Below are 23,124 nucleotides of genomic sequence, written 5' to 3'. Positions count from 1 at the left end.
ACCAGTTGCTATACACACACACACACAATCCTCAAAAAAATCATCTCCTGGATTAACTTTTTAATTGCATTCACTATATCACTAACATAACTTTCTAAAATTTATTTCAATTTTTACACTAATATCCTATCTTCTAATCCAAGATAACTATTTTTCTTTTTTTTCTTCTCTCCTTCTTTAAACAGCTTTAACTGAAATTAGAACAGCCTTAATATGGAAAATAGTTTCCAGCAACAAGATTTTTAAATAGTCTCATATATTAGTGGTTTCACATATATCTACATCCATAAAAATTGCCTACAAGCAATGAAACTCATGATCAGAGAATTATTTTTCTGTAATTCTCAAGCACATTCAGCAAGTCACCTCATTTAAATGCATTTTTAAAAAATATTTAAGTTAAAATATTGGGGGTTTCAAATTGAGGTAGGGAAATACCTATAAAGAAAAACTGAGAGCAAAAGTTGTCCCTGCTTCCCCCATGCTGTGGTCACTCTTACTTAACACAAATAAGTTCCCATCCTTAGATAATCACCACATGCCAAAATTACCTAAATTCTCAACACTGATTTCAAAAATGCTAGAAAACATTTCACTGTGTGGTGGACCATGCTGCTGTGACGTAATTATTCTTTGCAGGCTTGGCACTTGATTGAAGATAGGCAGAAATATGGTAGCATGGGCAGATCAGTTCCTCTGTGTATACCAACAGCTGACTGGATGACAATCATAACTACTTTAAATATTTGGAAAAAAAAATCTTTATTTCCTTCTCAAAAGTTCCAATTTTTATATGGTCTACAGTGCTAAATTCAACTAATGCTTGGAATTGCACTATCTCCTGTTACAGATATTTCAGATGACAGTGTAAGTTTACCCTTATTTCTTTTATTAGGGAATATGTAAAGCTTTCTCTATTCAAGTATGGAACAGCAGAAAAGAGAACAAATGGAATTACTGTAAAGTTCTCTATAAGCTATCTTTAAAGTTTTTGTTTCTGTCACAATGTTCCCTGGAGCAAGTGTGCCGCACACCCAGTTTCCCTAGCTGCTGAGGATTGTAAATAACCAAATCTAAACTGAGTTTTACTCATGCAGTACAAAGGAGTTAAGCGTGACTGCACATGTAACCATTCTGATACACATGGAAAAGGACTCCCCATCCTTTCTGAAGAATTGCAGGGTTATTATATACTGTAGGACTCCAGTCAAGAGCTTGATAATATTTATTTTACTCTACTAATTATGCTATGTTGAGTCAGGGCAACCCAATCTTCACTAGACACATCTTACTAAATTCCTTCTTTTATGGCTCCATATTTTATAACTAAGGTACTGTTTATTTGTTCAGGGTAGTAAAGAATTACTTGAGAGAATCAGTTCACCGTAAGAATCCAGTCATATGGCAACAAACATTAGGTTATAAAACTCATGCTAATGCCTTTTCAGTTTATGGGATACTTTTCGAAAACAATTAAAAGAACATACAACACAAACCCCTTCAAAAGTATCTACAAAAATAGGTACGATCACCTTCACTTTTTCAATTTCATTGATAAGTTTGCTAAGACTTGGTACCTACTTTTGTGTTTCCCCTTCAATCAGTTACATTTACCTCTAGTTTGCATGGCTTTTTAAATAGATAAGGAGAAAGTAACTTTACTAAGAAGTTACTCCACAAGTTAGTAAGAATGCCCCAATAAATTAGCTTTCTGAAGAACTGTCCTCATCGATGGAATAACTCAATTTTTTGCAATGTGTGTGATCAGTGCACACAATATGCCTGAAATGGACTATAGGCAACAGTGTTCTTCAGATATCACTTACACATATTCTCAAAGCTGCTGCAACTATTAAAACAAACAAAAAATCCAGAAGTACCATCATAACAAAATCTTTTTCTTGCTGTAAAGAACAGCATGCTAACAAACTCCACATGAATGAAACTGAAGGGCAAGTCACAGAACAGCTGTAAGAACAATTCATCTCAAAGAACTGCATACATGACGAGCCACTTCTTCAGTGCTTCTCCACACATACGCAATGCTGTCCACGACTTATGTACTAGTTGCTTGCTGGAGGAAGAACAAGTTCTTGTTTTTGTTTGATTACCATTATTGGAATATTTCTTAGAGAAGGCATTCAAGAATCTTCAGCTGTTACTGAATATGCACTGACCATCAAGATACTTGCTTTCCCACCAAGCAGTTCTTGACAATATATAATGCAGCTAAAGATCAGTCAGAGAATCTTAGCTAAAAATAAATCAGTCTGTAAGCTTCCTCCCATATTCTGCTTTAACCTGGGAAGCTTTTCAAAGGGTTTTGCCATTTCTAGTAGAAACATTTCTACATTTCTCCCTTCTTCACATATGGCTTAAAAAAAGAATGGAAAGGCACAGATCTGCTTCAAAGTTAAGCATTGCTTTTTGTTCGTAACTTGATGGGTAGTGTCAAGTTTATAGAACAGTCTTTAACTTCAGCTAATATTTACATATATCTAATCTTTAGAAGGATCCCAAATCACTTTGCCTTCAATTTGCAAGTCAAATAGATCTCCCTGATCCAAGCAGACGAATGCCTTCAAGACAGGTTGAACATTAAAAAAAAAAGGTAACATCATTATGGACTTTTACTGGATCCATTCAATATGGACAGCACAATTATTTTTTGACACAAGTGTGTTCACATTAGTTTCACCTGGCTTGTTGTAACAACTTCAGACAAGCAGCTATGGAAAAGGGGATGATGCTTGCTGATGCTTAGGTCAGCTTTCCAGGATCAGATTGGCCATTCATGCCATAAAATCAAAATAGCACTAACAAACTCAGTTATCTTCTCAGTAATGATTTATCTTTGCTTTCCAAACTATGGAAAACAGATGTATTGTATACATTTTGGTGCAATTTCATATGAACTAACAAGCCATCAAGACTCAAACACATTTAGAAACCCAGACTCTGAATTGCTACTTCCATAATTATACAATACAGTTAATACAGAGCAAAACAATCCATATCAGTTTGCTTATATGGTTACTTTTAAAATACTTGTGACATCAAAATGGCCTGTTTGTACCTGCATCTATTGTGACAAATGAACAAGGGCTTGAAGACAAAATGCTCTTGAAGTTCATTTCAAAATGGAGGTTTATGTTAAAGAAGTCTTTTGCATAAATTAGCCTCCCATAAATATTGTTTTTTCCATTTCTGTGTGCTAATAGTTTGCAATAAGCAAAACTGCAGTTCATGCAATTTCATATTTGTAATCTCTCTATATATCTTGTATTTTAAAATGCCACTTTCTTCCAACTATCAAGACATTATATAAAAGAACACACAAGGGTCTAAGACGGAACGGTGACACTTGTTTGGGGTGAGGATATGAATCTTAACTTTGCACTTCTAAGCCTTTTGTATTGGGTCTGGCTGAGATGGAGTTAATACTCCCCACAGCAGCCCTCATAGCACTGTGCCCTGCATCAGTAGCTAGAAAGGTGTTGATAGCACACCAGTGTTTTGGCTACTGCTGAGCAGTGCTGGCACAGCATCAAGGCTGTCTCCCCAACATTTTTGCCCTCCCCTCAATGGCAGGCTGGGGCAGGGCAAGATCTTGGGAGGGGACACAATCAGGACAGCTGACCTAAACTAACCAAACAGATATTCCATACCATATGACGTCAGCTCAGATATAAAAGCTAAGTAAAGGGAGACAGAGGGGGGGCATTTTGTCTTCCGGAGCAACCACTACGCGTACTGAAGCCCTGCTTCCCGAGAAGCGGCTAGATATCGCCTGCTGATGGGAAGTAGAGAATAACATCAGTTGTTTTTTTTCTTTGCTTTCGCACGTGCGACCTTTGCTATCACTGTATTAAACTGTCCTTATCTTGACCCACGAGCCTTCTGTTATATTTTCTTCCCCCCCAGCTGAGGAGGGGGAGTGATAGAGCAGCTTTGGTGGGCACCTGGCATCCAACCAGGGTCAACCCACCACACCTTTCAAAATTTAAGTTTAACCACTCCCCACATTCTTGAACTTCTACACTAATGAATTGCCACACATCTTCATATTGACATTAAAAATAAAAACCTACAGATTGCAGCTCAATCTTGCCCTCCTCTTGCTCTTTTTTTGTCACAGAAGACATTACCTGGTACTGGACCTTTCCTATCTTACTGATGACTAGTATATCCAGTCTTGCTCTTATTCCAGAGATGCCAAGCTCACCTTCCTTACATGTCCTTTCTGTGCATTTGATAGAGGATGTTCCTCCCTTATGCATCACCAGCTTACTGTCTAACTTTCGCAAGTAATTTTGGGTCACCACTATAACTACACTGATAAAACCTCCTATATCTGACACACATACAGGAAGGAAAGCAGTTTCTCTCTGGATTACCTCAACCAACCTTCAAACTCTGTGCTAAATCAAGTAAAATACACTCTTACTCTAACAAGAGTGCCACCTTCTTGTTGGAAAGCCATGTCATTGTAACTACAACAGCATAGACTCACAGATTAATTCTACTACAAGCACTCATGCAGATAAGGTTCTATTTTAGATAAAGAACTAAAAGAAAAAAGAGGGGATAGAAGTACTTCCCTGCTTTATAAAGACGTTTGGAAAATAAACATCCTTTAAAAATACTTAAGTATTGTTACATATAGCACTCGGGCAGCACTACAGTGCAAAGGGCCACATGACTACCTGTGATGGATGAACAGCTTACTGGTTAAAGTTGAAAATTTTTGTCTGTCTCTCAGTGTGCAAATGTAACGATATCCTTTCCACCAGGCTCTCCCTTAAAATGGTCCACTATGTTCTTTATATGGTGCACTGAATCCTTGGTGATCACAGTCCCTTGTTCACCAGCTTCACACTCCTCCAAATAATTCTGTGTCCCAGAGAGTTTCAAGAACAGAAGGGGAAAGACAGGGAAATTGCAATCCTTTTCTCAAAGAGGAATTTAAGGTATGAGGAAGGTACACCTGCTCATAAGACGAAAGTTCCACTTTTATCTCAATAACACGTCATCAGCTGAAAAACACACCATCAGATGAATACTGGTGAAAATAACATGAGAAGTAGTGTATTAACTCCAGTGGCTTTGCTCTTTCCTCTCCCATTCTCTGACTTAAAGTTATTAAGGATATACAGCTACATCCTATAAGCAGGATATAACCCTCTATTGAGCCCCCTACCCTCAGCTTTTGACTATATCCATGAAAGGATCCTGAGCTCAGCTCACACAAACACACACACCAGAAAGAGGGTGGGAGACTGAGATGCCCTCACAACCACCCAAGGGACTGCACCCATACGACTCCCTGCTGCAACGAATTTGGCAGGAGGGAGAGAAACAGTGTTAGGAAGAAGTATGTCCTATATCATTCCATAGAACCTGCTTGAACATATCTTTCAAAATAACTTTTCCTCACCTGCCCCAATACTGGCACAAAGGGAAGAGTCCCAGCCTTGGGCTAAACAAAAGAAGAGGTTCAAACTCCCTGCTTATATTCCAGTCCTTAGCTCTGGCCTTGAAAAATGGGATGCAGCCAGGTTGGTGGGTCAGAGAAGAATCTGGACACAGCAACAGAATAATTCCATGATACAGTAGAGGTCATCATTGCCCATGGCTAAGCAGCACAAATTCAAAAAGGATTTTACAACAGTACAAAATACTCTCAAAAGCAAGAAACATTTTCTGATGGAGGAAAGAGATTTCCAAAGGGTACCCTGAAAGATCCAGGCAGAGAGTGGGGAATATACCCAACACACACTCTCTGAAGATGCCAAGAGAACTCATGTTTATGTCAGTATCAATGATTTCCTCAAGCTCTCTGACTGCTGTGGCAACTATAGCCACAAGTTATTTTATTCCTTATTGCTCTTCACTGGCTTTTTGTCTATATAAAAATCAATAAAAGGAGGCTAGAGCAGTTTAGTTCTACAAGATACTTCATAAAAAATATAGCAGTACTCAGAGTAAAATGGAGTAAGATTAGTAATTTAAATAAATGCAGTGCTGCACAAACGCCCTTACTTTTATGAATCAGTGTCAGGGGACTGCTTTTGGATTTAACTGTCAATGCTTTTGAACACATGCATTGAAATTTAAGCCAACTCAATTTTTTGTATTAAAAAGTTAAGGTGTTTTGTACAGTTACAAAACATAGCATGCAATTTTCTGTTACTATTGATGTTGGGAATCTGAAATTTATGATTGATGCATTTTCCCAGCCATGTATTCTGATTAATTTAAAAATTGAGCCATTGGGCCTCACCTAAGAAAAAGGACATTCATTAAATAAAATCAAATTACACCTCAATTTTTCTTCTCATAAAAGAACTCCTGTATAAGCAATATAATACAATCAAGACCTTTGCAGAGAATAAGCAAAACAAATGCCATGATTTATACCTGATCTGTAACTATAGGCACATCAAGAAGATCTGCTTTTACCTCACTCTATCATGGAAACATTCTCAGCCTGTATCATTGAAAATACCACATGAAGCTACTCTCATTTTGCTTCTTCAAAGTAACTTAATTACATAAGCAACAACAACAAAAGATTGCTGATGTTTTAGCTTTTAATATAGAATACTACAGGAAAGTTCCTCAGAAGATAATTAAACAATTTGTATATTTAAGGAACATTTATTTGATGCAAACAGCAGTTCAGTAATTTGAGGAACAAAAAAGGTCTGATCCTGTTCTTTTCTGTTCATTGGTAATGTTCCCACGGAGCAAAAATAAATACCAAATTTCAAGTAAACAGTTTAAATTTTCTTACACAAAACCAGTCACCTAAAACAGCTGAAAATGTCAAGCAACAGAAAAATTTATTTACTAGAAGCAAATGTGAGGCTTTCCCCTATTTGTATTTTGCCAAATTTACCCTTTGTTTAGAAGAAAATTGAAACCAAAAATTTTGAGCACGTATCCCTGCACATAAGCCAAGAAATAACATCCATTTTTAGATACTTATACACAGAATAGGTCTGCATTGCACATTGTAACCGACGTCAGACAAATTGCTGGCCCATAGTTTTACATATTGCAATGCACTGTTGCAAAAATTATTTATGCAAAATAGCCGTAGGTATTCCCAGAAGTAAGAGGAACCTGATCAAGAATCCACATCCACAAACCAAAGGCAGTTTCAGACTTACAACAAATTGCTCTGACAAATTAGGTAATAAATTTCTATCACTTATATATGCCAAAGTAATTTTTCAAAAATGAACTAATTAAACAATGCACTCCTAAATCTCCAAACAGACAAAGCATCATATTTCGGATGTACCAAAGTACAATGAAACTAGGGGGTTTGGTGAAGTTTATTACTGCTGCTAAGAACCAGATGTGCAACACTTGAAGCTCACTCTTACTACTCAGAGAAAACAGCTATGAGAGCAAGAATCGGAATATTTACCTTAGTGGCAAAGACTAAAGTAGGAAATAACTACAGCAGCCACCAGACAAAGCACTGTGCTGAAAATGTCTCCTATTGTACTGGTAACAGATCAACACAAGAAAGGACTCCAGTGTGCAATAGCTGAATCCCTGCTGTCTACCAATACCAGTTTATCCAACATCTACTTCTGAAAAACTAGCACCAAAACCGAACGCCCCAGAGAGTATGTATAATGCCCATACAAAACCCAACATACTTTCTGGGATAGAATGGACACACCTTACCTAAAAAAAACCTGCAAGTAGGAATGATCCATTCCAGTGCAAAGCAAGCTAGAGAAATAAGATTTTCCTAGACTATAGGTGTCCTGGTTTCAGCTGGGATAGAGTTAACTGTCTTCCTAGTAGCTGGTGCTATGTTTTGAGTTCAATATGAGAAGAATGTTGATAACACTAATGTTTTCAGTTGTTGCTAAGTAATGTTTAGTCTAAAGTCAAGGATTTTTCAGCTTCTCATTCCCAGCCAGTGAGAAAGCTGGAGGGGTACAAGAAGTTGACACAGGACACAGCCAGGGCACCTGACCCAAAGTGGCCAGCAGGGTATTCCATACCATGGGACGTCCTGCCCAGTATATAAACTGGGGGGAGTGGGGACGGGGGAATTGCTGCTCGGGGACTAACTGGGTGTCGATTGGCGGGTGGTGAGCAATTGCACTGTGCATCATTTGTACTTTAGAATCCTTTTATTATTAATGTTGTCATTTTATTAGTGTTATCATTATCATTATTAGTTTCTTCTTTTCTGTTCTATTAAACCATTCTTATCTCAACCCATGACTTTTACTTCTTTTCCCAATTTTCTTCCCCATCCCACTCGGGGGGGGGTGTGGGGGGGTGGGGGGTGGAGTGAGTGAGCGGCTGCGTGATGCTTAGTTGCTGGCTGGGGTTAAACCACAATAGGATTTAAGGCGTTATATGTAGTTTGGTTTCAGCTTTTGACTAAACAATGCCTGAAACATTTTTCAAACTGTGAACCTGTTCAATCCAGAAAGGAGAAAAAAAAAATTAATCAGGGCTAAATGGACAAGGTGTATATTAAAATGGATCCTCTGCAAACCCAACATATCTTTAAATAATTCTAATGCCATGAGGGACAGCCAGCTCCTCTTCTAGCCTTATGAACCTGATGGGTTTTTTATAAAATTCCAGTTAAATTTAGAGTTTAAGAGAAACTTTAAAGACTTCAGCTGAGAAGAATCATTATAAACTTCTTGCTGTAAGTCATGAAATAAATCCTTTTTTTCTCTGAAATGTGGCATAATTTTCTGTAGAACTTCAGGGAAAGTTCTCACATGCTTGATCCACCTGGTGGTGCATGCACGTGCAAGATGCTTAGTGGGTTATTACTCTGGCCTTCCCACATGCAAATATGGTTGCTACCAGGAACTCCAAGACAGTGATTTCAAATTTCAGATTTGTGGAATTATGGGCTTTCACAATGGTAATCTTTACAAAAGCATAATCTGCAGTAAGCAAGCCAAGTTGCAGCCTTTTCCTGTTCAATGGAAATATGTTTTTATTCCAGTTATTTCCTTGCAGCACAGCTGCTTGCCCCACAGATTTCAATGAGTACAACAGTGTGTCTGTTTCAGCATCAAGAGACTTATTTCGGAAATAAATTTCAGTGAACTCTAAAATTTACCTGATGTGTTAATATGCAGAAGCTATTTTTCTCAAAGTTTTGCCAATTTTGTCCTTATAGAAGTCCTATACATGAAGGATTTAAACAACTGTTCAAAATTTATACTCCCTTTTTGTCCACAGTTTTCAGCTGTACCAGAAAGTATTAGTGAGTAGCTCTGCTGTGCTAGCTAGAAATCTGTGAGAGGCATCACAAGTTGGCTCACTGAGCCAACAGAATCTGGATACAGCTTTTCCTCCTCGAATACCCCCTTTCTCGTCACTCCAACCTAGAAGATAAGCACCTAATTGATTACTCTGCTTCATAAGTGAGACTGTTTCCAGAAGTGCTAGAACTCAAAGATGGACCATCATGTTACACAAATGCCAAATTATAGTTACTATAGGCTCTGAAAAAGTCACCTGGAATTAAAAACAACAAAGAAACAAAAAACCCCACAACTCAACCAAACAAAAAACCCGCACAATACACAAAAAAACAACAAACCACACAAGCACAGAACACAGAAAAATCTAGAAGCATTGTTTTAACTCTACAACATGAAGATGATTAAGCAGGAAATTTTTTAGCTGATTCTGTAACAATACATATGAAGAGCACCCTTGAAGAAATGCCAAATTTTCACTCCAATTTCAGATCATAGCAGCAGAGAACATAGTATATTTAATAAGACTTGTAGTGCACAACAAAACCCTGTGTTTAAGTTCTGTGTTGTACAGATAATGGAATCCTATAACAATCTACACAATGAAGGACTAGCATTCAGATCAGATTTTTTAATTTTTTTTTTGAACAACACTTTTCAGGTGGTACTGGAAGACCCAAAAGGTGTTTCTGCACAAGTCTTAAAAACCACACACTTATTTCCTAGAACTAAAACTTGCATTACATATATCATACTTATTTTGGAAAGGCAATCCTTCAAACATATTATAAACCAAGTCAGACATCTCCTTATACAGAGAGTTACAGTACCTCTCATTACTCATATCTGTTTCATACTTTAACACAGGAAAATTTATCTTGTTCAGAATGCGGTAACTGTGAAACTTAACAGCTCCCATCCCAACATAGCTGATCAGTATAGTTCTAAGAAACAGCACAGAAGGTATTCACTGAGGCTCTGAAAAGAAAGGATAGGAAACATGACCTCCTCATTGCAGGCACAAACTCAAAGGGAAAATTTTCATGGATCCCCCAACAATACACATTTGTATTAAATCCAGGATAAAGGCATTCACGGATGTTAAAATCAGAAGAAAAGTGTTACAATTCATTCTGACCCAGACAAAACAGGCCACAAAATTCCACCATAAGACCCCTTAACAAAAATATTATGAAAAAAATTTCCATAACTTTCCTGTGAGCTAGAGTCAATCTTTCAGAAAAATGCTCAAAGATCAGGAAAGAGAGAAAAAAGTCACTTCTTTCTTGTAAATGCCAAAAGAGACTGTTGGAATGATTCAATATTAACAGTCACATACTACGGCTATCCCTCCCATTCATATAATAACAAAATTTCAAACCTGTCTATAAAATTTGATTAAAATATTACTTTGTCTTTTTGCAGTACAATACAAGGCTTATCCACATGCACAATAAAGGTATGATTTTCAAATTTCAAATTTACTGAAACATTGTAAAAAGTTATATAGACTTCCAGTTTGCAAAGTATTAATTTTAGCTTAAAACATGTCAATTTCACTGAGTTTTATAATGAATGGCCATTAGTCCCTTAAGACAAAATGACTATCTAAATAGTGTTTTGAACTAGCTGAACTAATCCTATTTTAAACTGGATTTCAGATAATCATAGCAATGACGTTGTACGTGACAAAGGCAAGAAAAGACATTTTCTTGGGGGATGGATGGATGATAAAGCAAAAACAAAGCACAAGAAATACAATGAATTAAAGTAAGGAAAGATAAAGCAAAATATACTAAGCTACATGGAATAAGGATGTAAGAAGTGGAATAATGATGCTAAAAGGCAACACTAGAAAATATTTGCTACAATCTTTTAAGAAATATAGGATGAAGTAAAGAAAGAATGTTTATGAAAATTATATTTCCTAGTGTATTAAAATGTTTGTAACTGAAAATGGCACAGAGTAAAACAGTGAATACTATTTATATCAACTGGAGTGAGGACACTGTGGCGATGGCATGAATATTTTCTGTATCAGTCAGTTGTTGACAAATACACTTTTGGCTTATGAAGAGATAGCTTTAGAAATTATGAAGCTTTTGAAACACTGGAGTTCACCTAGTTATTTAGCATAATATATCCTAGGAAGTAAGTTACCAGGAAGTTGGGCAAAAGAAATGTAAAGCTAAAAATACACATGAAAAATCTTAAGTTCAAAGATACTTTCTACAAAACCTGCCTGGCTGAACACTCAAAACTTGATTTGTAAGCGAAACATAGTTACAACATTATTCTTCCCACAAAACCTACTTCTAGTATCATTGTAAGAACCTTCTTCTGAATACCACAGCAAAACCACTAATACCAGATTCAAACATTTTCTTTCCCTGGAAAATATGTCCCAAGTTACCTGAGAGCATGTAAAAAATACATGAATTCAGAAAACAAAAAATACACAAAAACATTGCAGGAAAGTTATAAGCCTGACTTTAAAATTAATGAGTTGCTCATGTGTGACACAGCTACTGGAGTCATACCAATCAGACAAGCGTTATTAAAACTGTTACACATTTCTAAAAAATTCTATATAAATAACCACATACAATACAGACTACAAGTACTTCAGAAACATTTTAGAAAGCATACATGCACTGTATATGGCTCTGAGGGCTCTAAAAATTACTGATTTTCTGCACATAGAATTGTGTGAATTCAAAATCTATCCTTCACAGACTAGAGCTGAGTTCCGTCAGAAGGTTTTCAGTATTCCCTATCAAGAACATGAAGGTTTCATCTGAAATCCTTAGACTAAACTGACAATAAAGATGTCATAATTTATGTCTAACTCTAGAAACCTATTATTAGAAATGGAAATTTTGCCTGTTCAGAACCTCAAAGAGGGACAGGGGAAAGGTCCATATTTCCAGGATAAAGTCAAAATAATTAACAAGGAGGCTAATTGTTTACAAATAAGTAATACATGTCCTGAATTATTACATCTTTAAGAGTTAATACAAACAGGTTAGTAGCTAGAACAGACATAGTACAATAATTTCATTATACAGATATCACCTCTGTACATGTGCACATAAACACTTATACATTCAAACAGATGATTTCTACATATTTCTTATTAGATAAACTGCATAAGAAAATATTTTAATCTTGAATTCATGATATACCTGGAACTGCATTCATAAATCATCCTGCATACAGCTGAAATCCTCTCCCCTGCCACTTGATTTGTCTATTTTGAGACATGACAACTCTATAAACATAACTATGTAAGAAATTTAAATGCTTTAAATGCTAAACATTAAAAAAGAAAGGAACCCTAAACAGTCAGTAACATCGATTTCACAATCTGAAATGATCTACTTCAGTCTGAAACCAAAGCCCAAATTAGAGCACCAAGAAGAAAAGCAGTCTTACAAAAAAGGTGTTAAATGCGCAGAAGAGACAATCAATCAAATATCAAACCTACAAACTATTCTGAATTATTTCCTGTCCATATTACTAAATTGAAAATGCCAGCCAACTGTTTACCAGTTCTTTTCCTCTCTCTCTGCATACAGTGGACCCTAGAACCAATGATGTCTGAATTCTCCTAAAGACAGAACCTTTTTGTCAGCTTATTGTCACACAGCCTCAAGCATGGAGGCTCCTCAACAGACTTGTGTTTATAGTGTAAAAGAGGCAGATAGGACTTTGTAACCGCATTCTTATCGCATCATGTGAAAACTTGCCTTGGAAAACCACATTTCAGTTCCAGTTAAAAATACAAAAGAATCTTAGGGCTTGTATACATAGTATTTGCCACCACTCCAGCTACACTGATTTAGTTACAGTAGTACCAGTATCTTATACAGACACACTTAAACCATCATATGTACAGCAGTTATGTTTCACTGGACAAATTACCAGGTTAAACCAATGTAGCTGAAATACACCTTAAGGCCACTTAAGTGTTCCCACATTAGGTACTTTCCTGGGAGTAAATAAATCATTTCATGTACATCGTAGCAAGATTTCCAATAATGACGAGCCCATAGACGAGTTTAATTTTGTTCCCCATAATCACCAAATAAGCAAGTATATAAACTAACTATCAAATGTTTGCATTTAATTTCTAACCACAGAAGTAGCAAATCTAAAAGAACATGAGTGTAAAAGATACAATGCAATTAATAATAAAAAAATCTTACCTTTATTAGATTTGGATGACTTGTTCTTGTTAGGCTTAAAACAAGAGCCCCTTGATTTATCTTCTCTATCCTTAATAAATTTCTGCACATCATCCAAAGAAAGCTTTTGAAGGACAACTACAGGCTTAGCTCCTTTATTTAGATCTTCCACTAGCCCAATCTTCTCTACTTTGTCCTTCTGTTCACCTCTAAATTCAGCTTTCCTTGACTCCTGAGTAACATTGCCATCTTTATCACGCTTGATTTTTGGAATGACAAAATGTTTCAATGCGCCAGATCTTGCTCCCAACAAATAACTGGGAAACTCTGCTTTATTGTCAGCATGTGCTTTATTACTATCTACTTTACTCTTATTACCATCTGTCCTTCGTTCATCCTTGCTGTTGGGTGATTTAAAACCAGGTTTATCAGGTCTTGATTTACTAGAATCTCCTTTACCTTCCTGTTTAATACGAGGGCTGTCAGGTCTTGATTTCTGATCCCCAGAAGAAAACCTTTCCCTTGATTCACCAGACTCATGCCTATGTTTCCTTTCAAATTTCTCAGGTTTTGAACCATCAGATTTAATACCATGCTTAGAATCATGTTCATTTTTGTTTGAAGATCTCAAATATTCAGGCCTTCTAATCTTGGATGGATCTCCTCTGTATCTCTCTGACTCCCCCCTGTCCTCAGACCTTTGTTTAAGGCTATCATGGTCACGTCTCGGTGTATCAGAAACTGAACGCCCATCAGGCCTTTGTTTTGTTGGATCAGATCTACTTTCAGGTTTTACCCTTGAAAGATCAGATTTCACATCTAGTTTATGCCTAGGTATTTCAATTTTCTTATCTGACAATGGTTTACTGGAGTCCCTCCTATTATCATGTCTATGTTTTGGCGTTTCAGGCCTGCCTTCACTCTTCTGTTTTGGTGTTTCAGGCCTGCCTTCACTCTTCTGTTTTGGCGTTTCAGGCCTGCCTTCACTCTTCTGTTTTGGTGTTTCAGGCCTCTGCCTTATTTCCTGTTTGCCATTATTTTGTTTTCCGTCATTTTGTTTCATCTCCATTTGCCTGCTCTCGTTTTGTTTTGATTCTGTCTGTCTGTTCTCATTTTGTTTCACTTCCATTTGTCTGCTTTCATGCTTGCTTTCATGTTTAGCTTCTAACTGTTTATTCTCATTGTGTTTACTTTCCAACCGTCTGCTCTCATTTTGCTGAAATTCCATTTGTCTGTTTTCATTTTGCTGGATATCTGTCTTTTGACCCTCAAAGTCTGACTTTTTCCTAAAAATCTCAGGATGGTTTTCAGGTTTGAATTTAAGAACTCCAACACTGTCTTCTTGGGGAACACACATAAACCCGTCATTATACTGCTTAATTTCTTCAGGTTTTCTGATGGTGTCCAAATCCTGAGTTACTGCTGCCTGAGAGTCTGCTCTTCCTGCTTGCTGCAGATCAATACTAACCATCAATGCTGGCCTTGCCCCATTTCCTGCAGAACCTGTCTCCTGAGAAGCTGCTCTATTTGCTCCAGTAGCACCTCCAACCTCCTGTGGTTTATTTTCTTGTTTTCGCTTCTTCAGAGGCTTATCTGCAAGTTAAAAAAGAAAAATCACAGATTATATATATAGACTGGTAAATGTCCAAGCAAGAATGTCCGTTCCTCTCCACTCCCACCAATTAATCCTCCTCAGCATGTATGTGCACGCAGAACAAAATCCATTTAATTTAAAAGCAAGAACAGAACTTCTCTAGCTAATACTTTTCAATCTATTCAGACTACCATTCATTGTCAGTCTATCACAGGTGCCAATTAATCATTAAATAAAACCACCCTCAAAACATATGAAATCAAAATTCCTGTATAATTCCCAAAAGAAGCACCTAATAAAGCAGCTGCAATACATAAAGATCAAAAAAAAAAAAACACCCACTAAAAAACCTCAAACTAATCAATTACGCTTGAAGCAAAAGTCTGCAAAGACAAAGTTAAGGTGTACCTCCGCAAACTGCTTTTTGAGGAATACTACTATAAAAGATTCTCTTCTGCAGATTCAGCCTGCTTCATTATACATGAACTAAGCAAGGATCTGCAATGATTAAGACAGAGGTTCTCCCTGCTTGGTTCAGTGCATCAGTTGGACTTCACACATATTTTAGCCAGGGAACACACAAACAATGAACAAAAATGATTAAAATAACTCCAACACTCCATGCTTCTCCTTAAAGCAAAGCAGTATACCAAGAGTTGGAGTCTATACTGTAACACATACGTATCAGGGGGGGACACACTAAACACTTAAAAGCTTGAGTATCTTCCCTTTGCAATCATGATGCTTTTCATGGATTAAATGAAAAGTTCAGTGATAATTTTATGTAGTGTCAAGAGCTTGACTCTGCAATCAACAAGCCTTTCAGTTTATACTGAAAAAAATCATTAAGAGTAGAATACAGAAAAATAAAGTGAGCCAACCACAAACCCTGTAATTTGGTAGAATTCATAGAAATGAGAAGCACATGGAAGTATCCAAAAGAGTATGTTCTATTCATTTAAACTACAACCTATTCATATTATCAACATGGTACTGTAAACTAAAATTAATTTCTGCCATGAAAACCAAAAGCGCTACCTGCACTAGGGGTTATATTCTCAACTAACATTCTGTAATATGTAGAAAAAAAAATTACTTTCTCTGTAATCAGGGAATATGACTTCAAGCCTAAGGAATGACTAAACATAGGTTGGAAATTCTGTTGTAGACCTATTGTCAAAATGTCTAGATCACAAATGCAATATCAGAAAAACAACTTATTTTGTGCCTAGATTTATGGTGCCTTATCACCAGATGCAATGAGACAGGTCTCTTTTTGGGAGCAGGAGAATGAATGGCAAGGAGGATGTAATCAAGGAATAGGAAATAAATTCCAAGGGGGGAAAAAACCCCACCACCGCCCTCTGAAATTGTAAACCAGAATTCTAACACATGACTTCTAATATCTTCCATATTTGTAGAAGACTCTTATTTAGAAGCATTAAAACTTTGAAGGATCATCTCCAAAATTAACATTAGAAGACAATAACAAGTAGTAACATGGCCAGTGATGTGAACAGGCTTTTTTCCCCATCATTTTTATTCTCAAATCTATTTGTGCATCTCTAATTTCCTAAAACTCAAAAATTATGTATAAAATTTAATAGCTGGAAGACCGTAGAGACAGATACAATAAACTCCATGCAGAAACTGGTCAACTGCAAATAAAGAACTTTTCAAAGTTCAACAAAAACCTGTAGGAAAGTCTGCCAACTTTATGAAAGACATGTGAAGCAAAATAAATTTGCCAAATCTAAGGTGCAGATTTTTAGCATGGAGATTTTTTTTTCCTGTGCTACAGTAACTGTCGGATTCAAATGAGAACTTATATAGATTAATTTCCCTACACTACTGATTAAAAAGAATATAATTTTTTTAAACCTTCATGCAGTGACAAAAAATCTTTTTCTCCCTGTGACTATGAGGGCTTTGACCTCACTAAGCTTCATGGCAGGTCTTAGGAATGGTCATGACGTAGAAGCTTCCAGACTACCAGGCTTCAAATTTGACTTTTTTTTTTTTAAAAAAACAGATACGTTAATACACATACATCCACACGCATCATTACCTAATTTCTCAATTAAAACTCTTTAAATTTTGAAACACAAATTGAGAAACTTTCTTAGGAAAAAGTCGGTCAGCTTTTTCATTTTAACCCACAAATGTCAGCCACACTGAAAAAATCCTGTGAAGCTCTGATGGTGGATCTAACAGTAGCCTTTAAGACATTACTGTTATCAGTTATCTGCCCCATTCCTTTAACTGAGGTTATCACCTGTAGCAGAAGGGAACACGCATTCATATTTCCACAAGTGCGTTTCATTGTCCAATGTATCACCTTAAGGCACTAGCAAAGATGGTTTTCATTAACCTACCAGGCTGAACAAGTCAGTTAAGAGACAAGCAAATGTTTCCCTCTGCTACCCCTCCTATAGGAGCAAGGCAGATGGCCAGGAGCTGTGATGCCTTAAACAGCTGTAGCTGGATCAACCAAAACTCACCTTTCAGAGCCCTCATGCTGAAGGCTCCAAGATTAAACAACCAAAATAATTCAAGTAGGACCAATTTTCTTGCTTGAACTTCTGTAACTGACCAGGCTCAAATTGCTGTTGCTCTTCATCATCCAAAACGTCAAATTGTAAGTTGAGAACATATAAGTGGATGCTCACATCACAACTTGGCACACATATTCCCTCTAAATACAGAGCTCTTCTGATGCACCTTCTTCATTTCTCTTGACAACTGAATACTGATGTTTTAGTAAGTTATTATAACCACAACCTGTTGGCATCTTATCTGAGAAGAAAGGGACACTTTCAAAGCTTTCTTCTCCTAAATGGCAAGGTGATTGCAGACAGAGTTACAGATTAGTCACAGATTTCTTCATATTTCCAGTGCAGCTTGATGGCGATCCTCAAAACTAGACTTGATCATTACTGGTTTGCCTCTATGAGATTTCTGGATCTAGGACAAAAAAAGCTGGCCCAAGTATATGAAAATATCAGGTTGAACTAGGGCACAAAAGGTAGGATGAGTATATAGTACCACTATCTTCATTGAGCATAATGAAAAAACTCCACTGGATGAGCACAAAAACTTTTTAAGTTGCCATGATAGCTGCAGAAATCTGAAAGCTGAAATACACCATTGGGCTTCAAGGGCTTTATGAAATCTTGAACTCACTTTGAACTATATGAAAGTAATCAATGGAGAATCAGAGGCGAGGAGAGAGCAATTACCCTCTGAAAACAGATGTCTTCGTATCTTCTCTTTTACAATCAAACATATGCAAGTTTGCACACACCTACTTTGTTAAGTCATGAGTCCTGAGACCCCTTAAGGGTTTTGACCAACAGATGAGTTTAGGAACTTTTACAATATCCATTCAACTATACTTTGTTTCCTTCAAGGCATCAGTATGCAGGCTTCATCCACTTCATTCCACAGATAGTAGAACTTCGGTTATTATCAGGACCTAAGACTTTGACAAAATATCAGGCTAATGCTTTACTTTCAAATACTGCAGACCTGGATTCAAAGCTTGCCACAGTTCTGACCATGCAGACTTCTCTTGAGACCAATAAAGTATGATCAGGATCTTTTTGCTTCACTCTTTGTAACAGTTTTTAAAATAAAACAAATTTGTAGTAAGCCACAGAAGAGCTTTCTGACTATATTAGAGATAAGGTATCCAAGTCTGTCGTTTTCAGATTCTTTTCTTTTTAGAAATATTATTCACTTCCCCCAGCCCCGCCCCTGAATGTAGAAAGATCCAAAATATATCTACACTTTGTTCAAATACTTGAACAAATTTATGACACTTCAGAGCACAGTCTGATCCCAGTTTATTCTCTTATGTATACATCATTTTGGCTTGGCAAATTCACATGGATGTTCTCTTTACACTGCAATGTGCTCACCAAAAGGCAGTATCATGGTACTCAAAGCAAGATCATAAGCTACCTTATTCTAAAAAATAGTAGAGATGTTCTGTCAAATTGAATGGGTCACCATGATACAAGAAACAAAACATTACAGGAACCACAAATTTGAAGTGGAAAAAAGATTAGCTGGATTTCCAGGCAGTTATCTCTCACCTGTCCTCTTATGAACAGTATTCCCGGAGACAGGTTGTGGCCTTCACCTTTGGAAATATCTGTCTGTCAAAATGATGAGTACTTTCAGCTTTAGAAATTAATTAATTACTATGGAACCTTTGTGCAAGAAACATTGCACTGGAATAACCACAGATACCTTTGAATACATTTCTGCTGAAACTGCAAGTCAATCATGATTTGACGAATATCCATCCTGAAAACGGATATGCTTGGAAGCTGAGCAAGTGTTAGGGACAGCAACTGGATGAGGGTAGCTGTATCTCCATTCTTCCATTTAACCTGAAATCTTTCCAAAGAGCAGCCAGAACACCATTAGTGCTGAAGTCTCCTATGTTACTGCTTTTTTGCAAACCTGATGATTGCCCTAACTCCCAGATTAAACTCTTTCAAAAAATGAGTAAATAGAATAATAACCTAAAAACTTCTAGAACTGCTTGTCCTAGCAAACTGAAATGGGCCTTTTGTAAATATCTGTGAAAAGGTAACAAGTCTAAATAATAACGATGCACATGGTTGCTAAGCTTCATTTTAGCAGAATGGTAACACTCCACTCTACTCTGTTAATACTGTTTGGTAGACTCCAAAACCCAGAGATTTCTGAATGATCTTGAAGGATCTTGAAGACACAACAGATAAATTATCACTTCCCCATTTACATCTTGAAAGGAATTCAGTTGGACACTTCATATCCAAGATGGTTAGATGTGAATGTACTCCTCTTCAGAACCACAAAGAAGATTGATCCTCTAATGCCAAATTCTGGATGAACCATTTTGATGACTCCAATACAAACTTTCTTTTTTTAAAGTGTAACAATTAAGAGTTGTATATTTTAAAGCTCTCACACTCTTCAGAGATTACTGGGATATGCCTCCACTCACTTCAAATACCACTTATTTGAATTATTTAAATCAGCAATGAATAAATTTAAACCAGATATACCAGTCCTAAGCAATTATTACTTATTGGCAAATCTTCTGTTTTTTAACAACATCAGAGACAAGTCAGCTAGAGGCCAATTACAAGCTTATCTTATTTAAGCTAACCATCAAGATCAGGAATTTTAACAGGTAACACATAACTATAAGTCTAAATAATACACCTTTGTTTACTGACAACTGTTTTCTTTTCTTAGTTATTTTTCACAGATCTCTTCAAAGTTGTCCAAGCGCCCTGCCCCGCCAACAAACAGTATGCTGTAGATGACAAGAATCTAACCTAATCAATCTAATCTGGATACAAGGAAGGTTTAAAATTACTTTAATGGTACTGATGGATGACCTGTCAATGGAGTGAGGGCAAATATCCATTCTTATCTTTCTAATCCTTCATGAACATTCAGTATTATGGACCATGAGAGTTTGCTCTCACCTGGTCTCCCCCCAAAGCCACATTCCAATAAACAAAGAATTGAACAACCAAAGAGAACTCTTCCAATCAGTAGAAGAGATTGCCACAGTACTGCTCCTCCTCTTGAAGGAGAGATTCAGCAAACAGTACTGCTCCTCCTCTTGAAGGAGAGATTCAGCAAACACAGGTCAAAAATTTTATTCTTACTGCTTGCTCCCCTACAGAAGAAACTAAGAAAGTACACTCATGAATCTGGTACAGGAAGCTTTATAGAACATAATGTAATTCCAAAGTCTCCAAAGTAGAGACCAGAGGCTTCCAGCTGCTGCAGGGCAAGAGATTTCTGAGAATTTGAACAGAAACAGCTGCTAACTTTTAGCAATCCCTTAGAAGACTATCAAACTTCTGATCACTGTGCAAAAAGGAAACCCCATCAGGAGGGATGTCCTAACTCATTCAGGACAAAACACAAACAGACTACAGGAGTCTCTGACATGCCTTAGGGTGTAGCAGACTTCAGAATCTTCATTTTGGTAAAGTTTTGCTTGTTTTATTAAATATAACAAGAATGTAATCAGTATAACTGGAGAATGAAATATGATCTTATGAATTTTTCTGCTCAAGTATGTCTGGTACCTAATTATTCCCTGTCAACTATAGTAATACAAAAATAAAAAAATCACACTAGAAAATAACGAGAATTGAACTACAGAAAAGTATAACCAAGCATCCACACTTGTTTAGAGATTGGAAGCTGTAACTTAACCTCACTGAATCTAATATTGCTTTTACAAACAATATGATTTTAATTTATTTATGAGATAGATTTTTGGACACAAATGCTGGTCCATGTGATTGCCTTGTGAAGAATTATAGTTTCGTAAAGTCAATTGTTAAAATATCTGAGCAAAACCTGAAGTGCAATTACTTTGAAATACACAATACAGCACCTAATTTCACAAGAAAAATGCAACACACTAACAGCAGACTTGATGAAAACTACTTATTTTATGTATCACTTACAGATTAACATATCCAATTAGGTTTTAGGTTTGTTTGTATAAACTGCAAACTTTAGAAATAAGCAATGGCTTAGAAATCTCCCTTCCAAATGCTGACTTTATTCTGACACCATACCTTGCACTCAAAAGTATCTTCAATTAACTAGATCCAATAACATTTATACTGCATGATAATGAAAAAAGTCTGCATCTTCTTAGGTTGATGTCACAGTGAACTTAGTGACTATGAACTATAGAAATGCTGGGCTTAAACTCTTAAAAATGTTTATTATTTATACATGCCATTTCTTTAACAAGAGATTATAGAGAAGTGACTGCCCTGCAACAAAATAAAGTCATTACTGAGTAAGTAATATTATAAATCTTCCCATCCATCTAACAGGTACAATCAAGGGCATATGCTACATGCAAGCTGTATTTAATTTTCTGATCTTAGTTTATGCTACAGATAAAAAAAAAAATAGACTTCTTGCCAAACTGCTAGATGTTAGTTATTTTCTAGACCTGCTTACAAGACCAGGTTTCTGCGCTACCCTATGTAAAAAACAACCTGGGATAAACAAGGGAATTTGATTCCATGCTACAGAAGAGGACCAAAATAAAGTAAACACCATTAAAAAAATTTGCCTCTAATTCTTTTTTAAGCATGTTTTTCATTCAATCAGTATTTCATTCTTTCTAAAAAGAAACATAAAAGAAAGTAGTTTTTCCTAGATAGAAGGAAACATTGCAACACTTCACTGCAATTTCTCTAGATAGAAGAGGAATTTCTTCCCCTTTTCTTAAAACACATCTGAACACATTCACAAAAAAAATCTCTCATCTACAGGAACTAGAGGCTGCAAAGCTGCTTTTATCTTGGGAAAGCTATATGAGTTTCATTCATTACATCACACTATGAACTGCAGACCTAATGAAAGCTTGTATAAACAAAATACATGATACCTAATCTTCACTTTGTCATACTATGTATACATACAATCATTTATATTTTACCCTGTCTCACTACTTCTGGCATTAGTGATTGTAATCTTCTGCATGATTACTATGCAAATGACTACACTTGTAGCTCAATTTTTAAGGAAATAAAACCCCTATAACGTATTTTTGGAAATGAATGCTAATATACTGATTATAATTACACATTCTGTCATTTCATGAATTGGCTACATAAAATTAGATGTAAACGAACTATTCATTCTTAATAGTGTTCTTCTATTAGTTTCTTCTTTGGGGAACTTTTGTGGGGGAGACAGGTAATGGGGAGAAAGGGAGAGGAGCTGGACAAGAACTTAAAAGGTAAGAGAAAAAGGTTACTTACCTATAACTGTAGTTTTGAGAGTTTTGCTCCGGCAGATTCACACTCTTGGGTTGTGTGTCTCTGCTGTTATGGGCTTGGAACGAACTAAAAAAAGAAGGGCCCACAGCAGGCATCCAAATGCCCCCTAACTGATCCAATTATTGGAAATAAAGTTATTACAGCTTCACTTCTTCCTAATTCAAAGAATCCACAGTAAGATTCCAAAGAAGTGGGTAAAATGGATCCTCAGAGGTAAAATATATAGGGAAAAAAACACAGATACGAGT

General features: G+C 36.5%; 1 protein-coding gene across 5 annotated transcripts in view; it reads right to left on the bottom strand.

The window, feature by feature from the left end:
• Positions 1 to 23,124, bottom strand: part of NIPBL (NIPBL cohesin loading factor) — a 170,848-nt gene that overhangs the window by 48,187 nt on the left and 99,537 nt on the right. For 3 of the 5 annotated variants that reach the window (XM_075021387.1, XM_075021386.1, XM_075021388.1), the window contains one exon: positions 13,475 to 15,046. The exons of 1 other annotated variant lie outside the window; for it this stretch is intronic. In XM_075021387.1, the coding sequence (XP_074877488.1) occupies positions 13,475 to 15,046 (1,572 nt within the window). Of the gene's footprint in view, positions 1 to 13,474; positions 15,047 to 17,548; positions 19,067 to 23,124 lie in introns of those variants that run through there. One more of the 5 variants, XM_075021390.1, reaches the window with a different exon arrangement.

Source organism: Buteo buteo, chromosome Z (assembly GCF_964188355.1).
Source record: "Buteo buteo chromosome Z, bButBut1.hap1.1, whole genome shotgun sequence".
Taxonomy (NCBI): domain Eukaryota; kingdom Metazoa; phylum Chordata; class Aves; order Accipitriformes; family Accipitridae; genus Buteo; species Buteo buteo.
The sequence above is the reverse complement of the archived record's forward strand: the minus strand, read 5'-3'. Positions and strand labels throughout refer to the sequence as shown.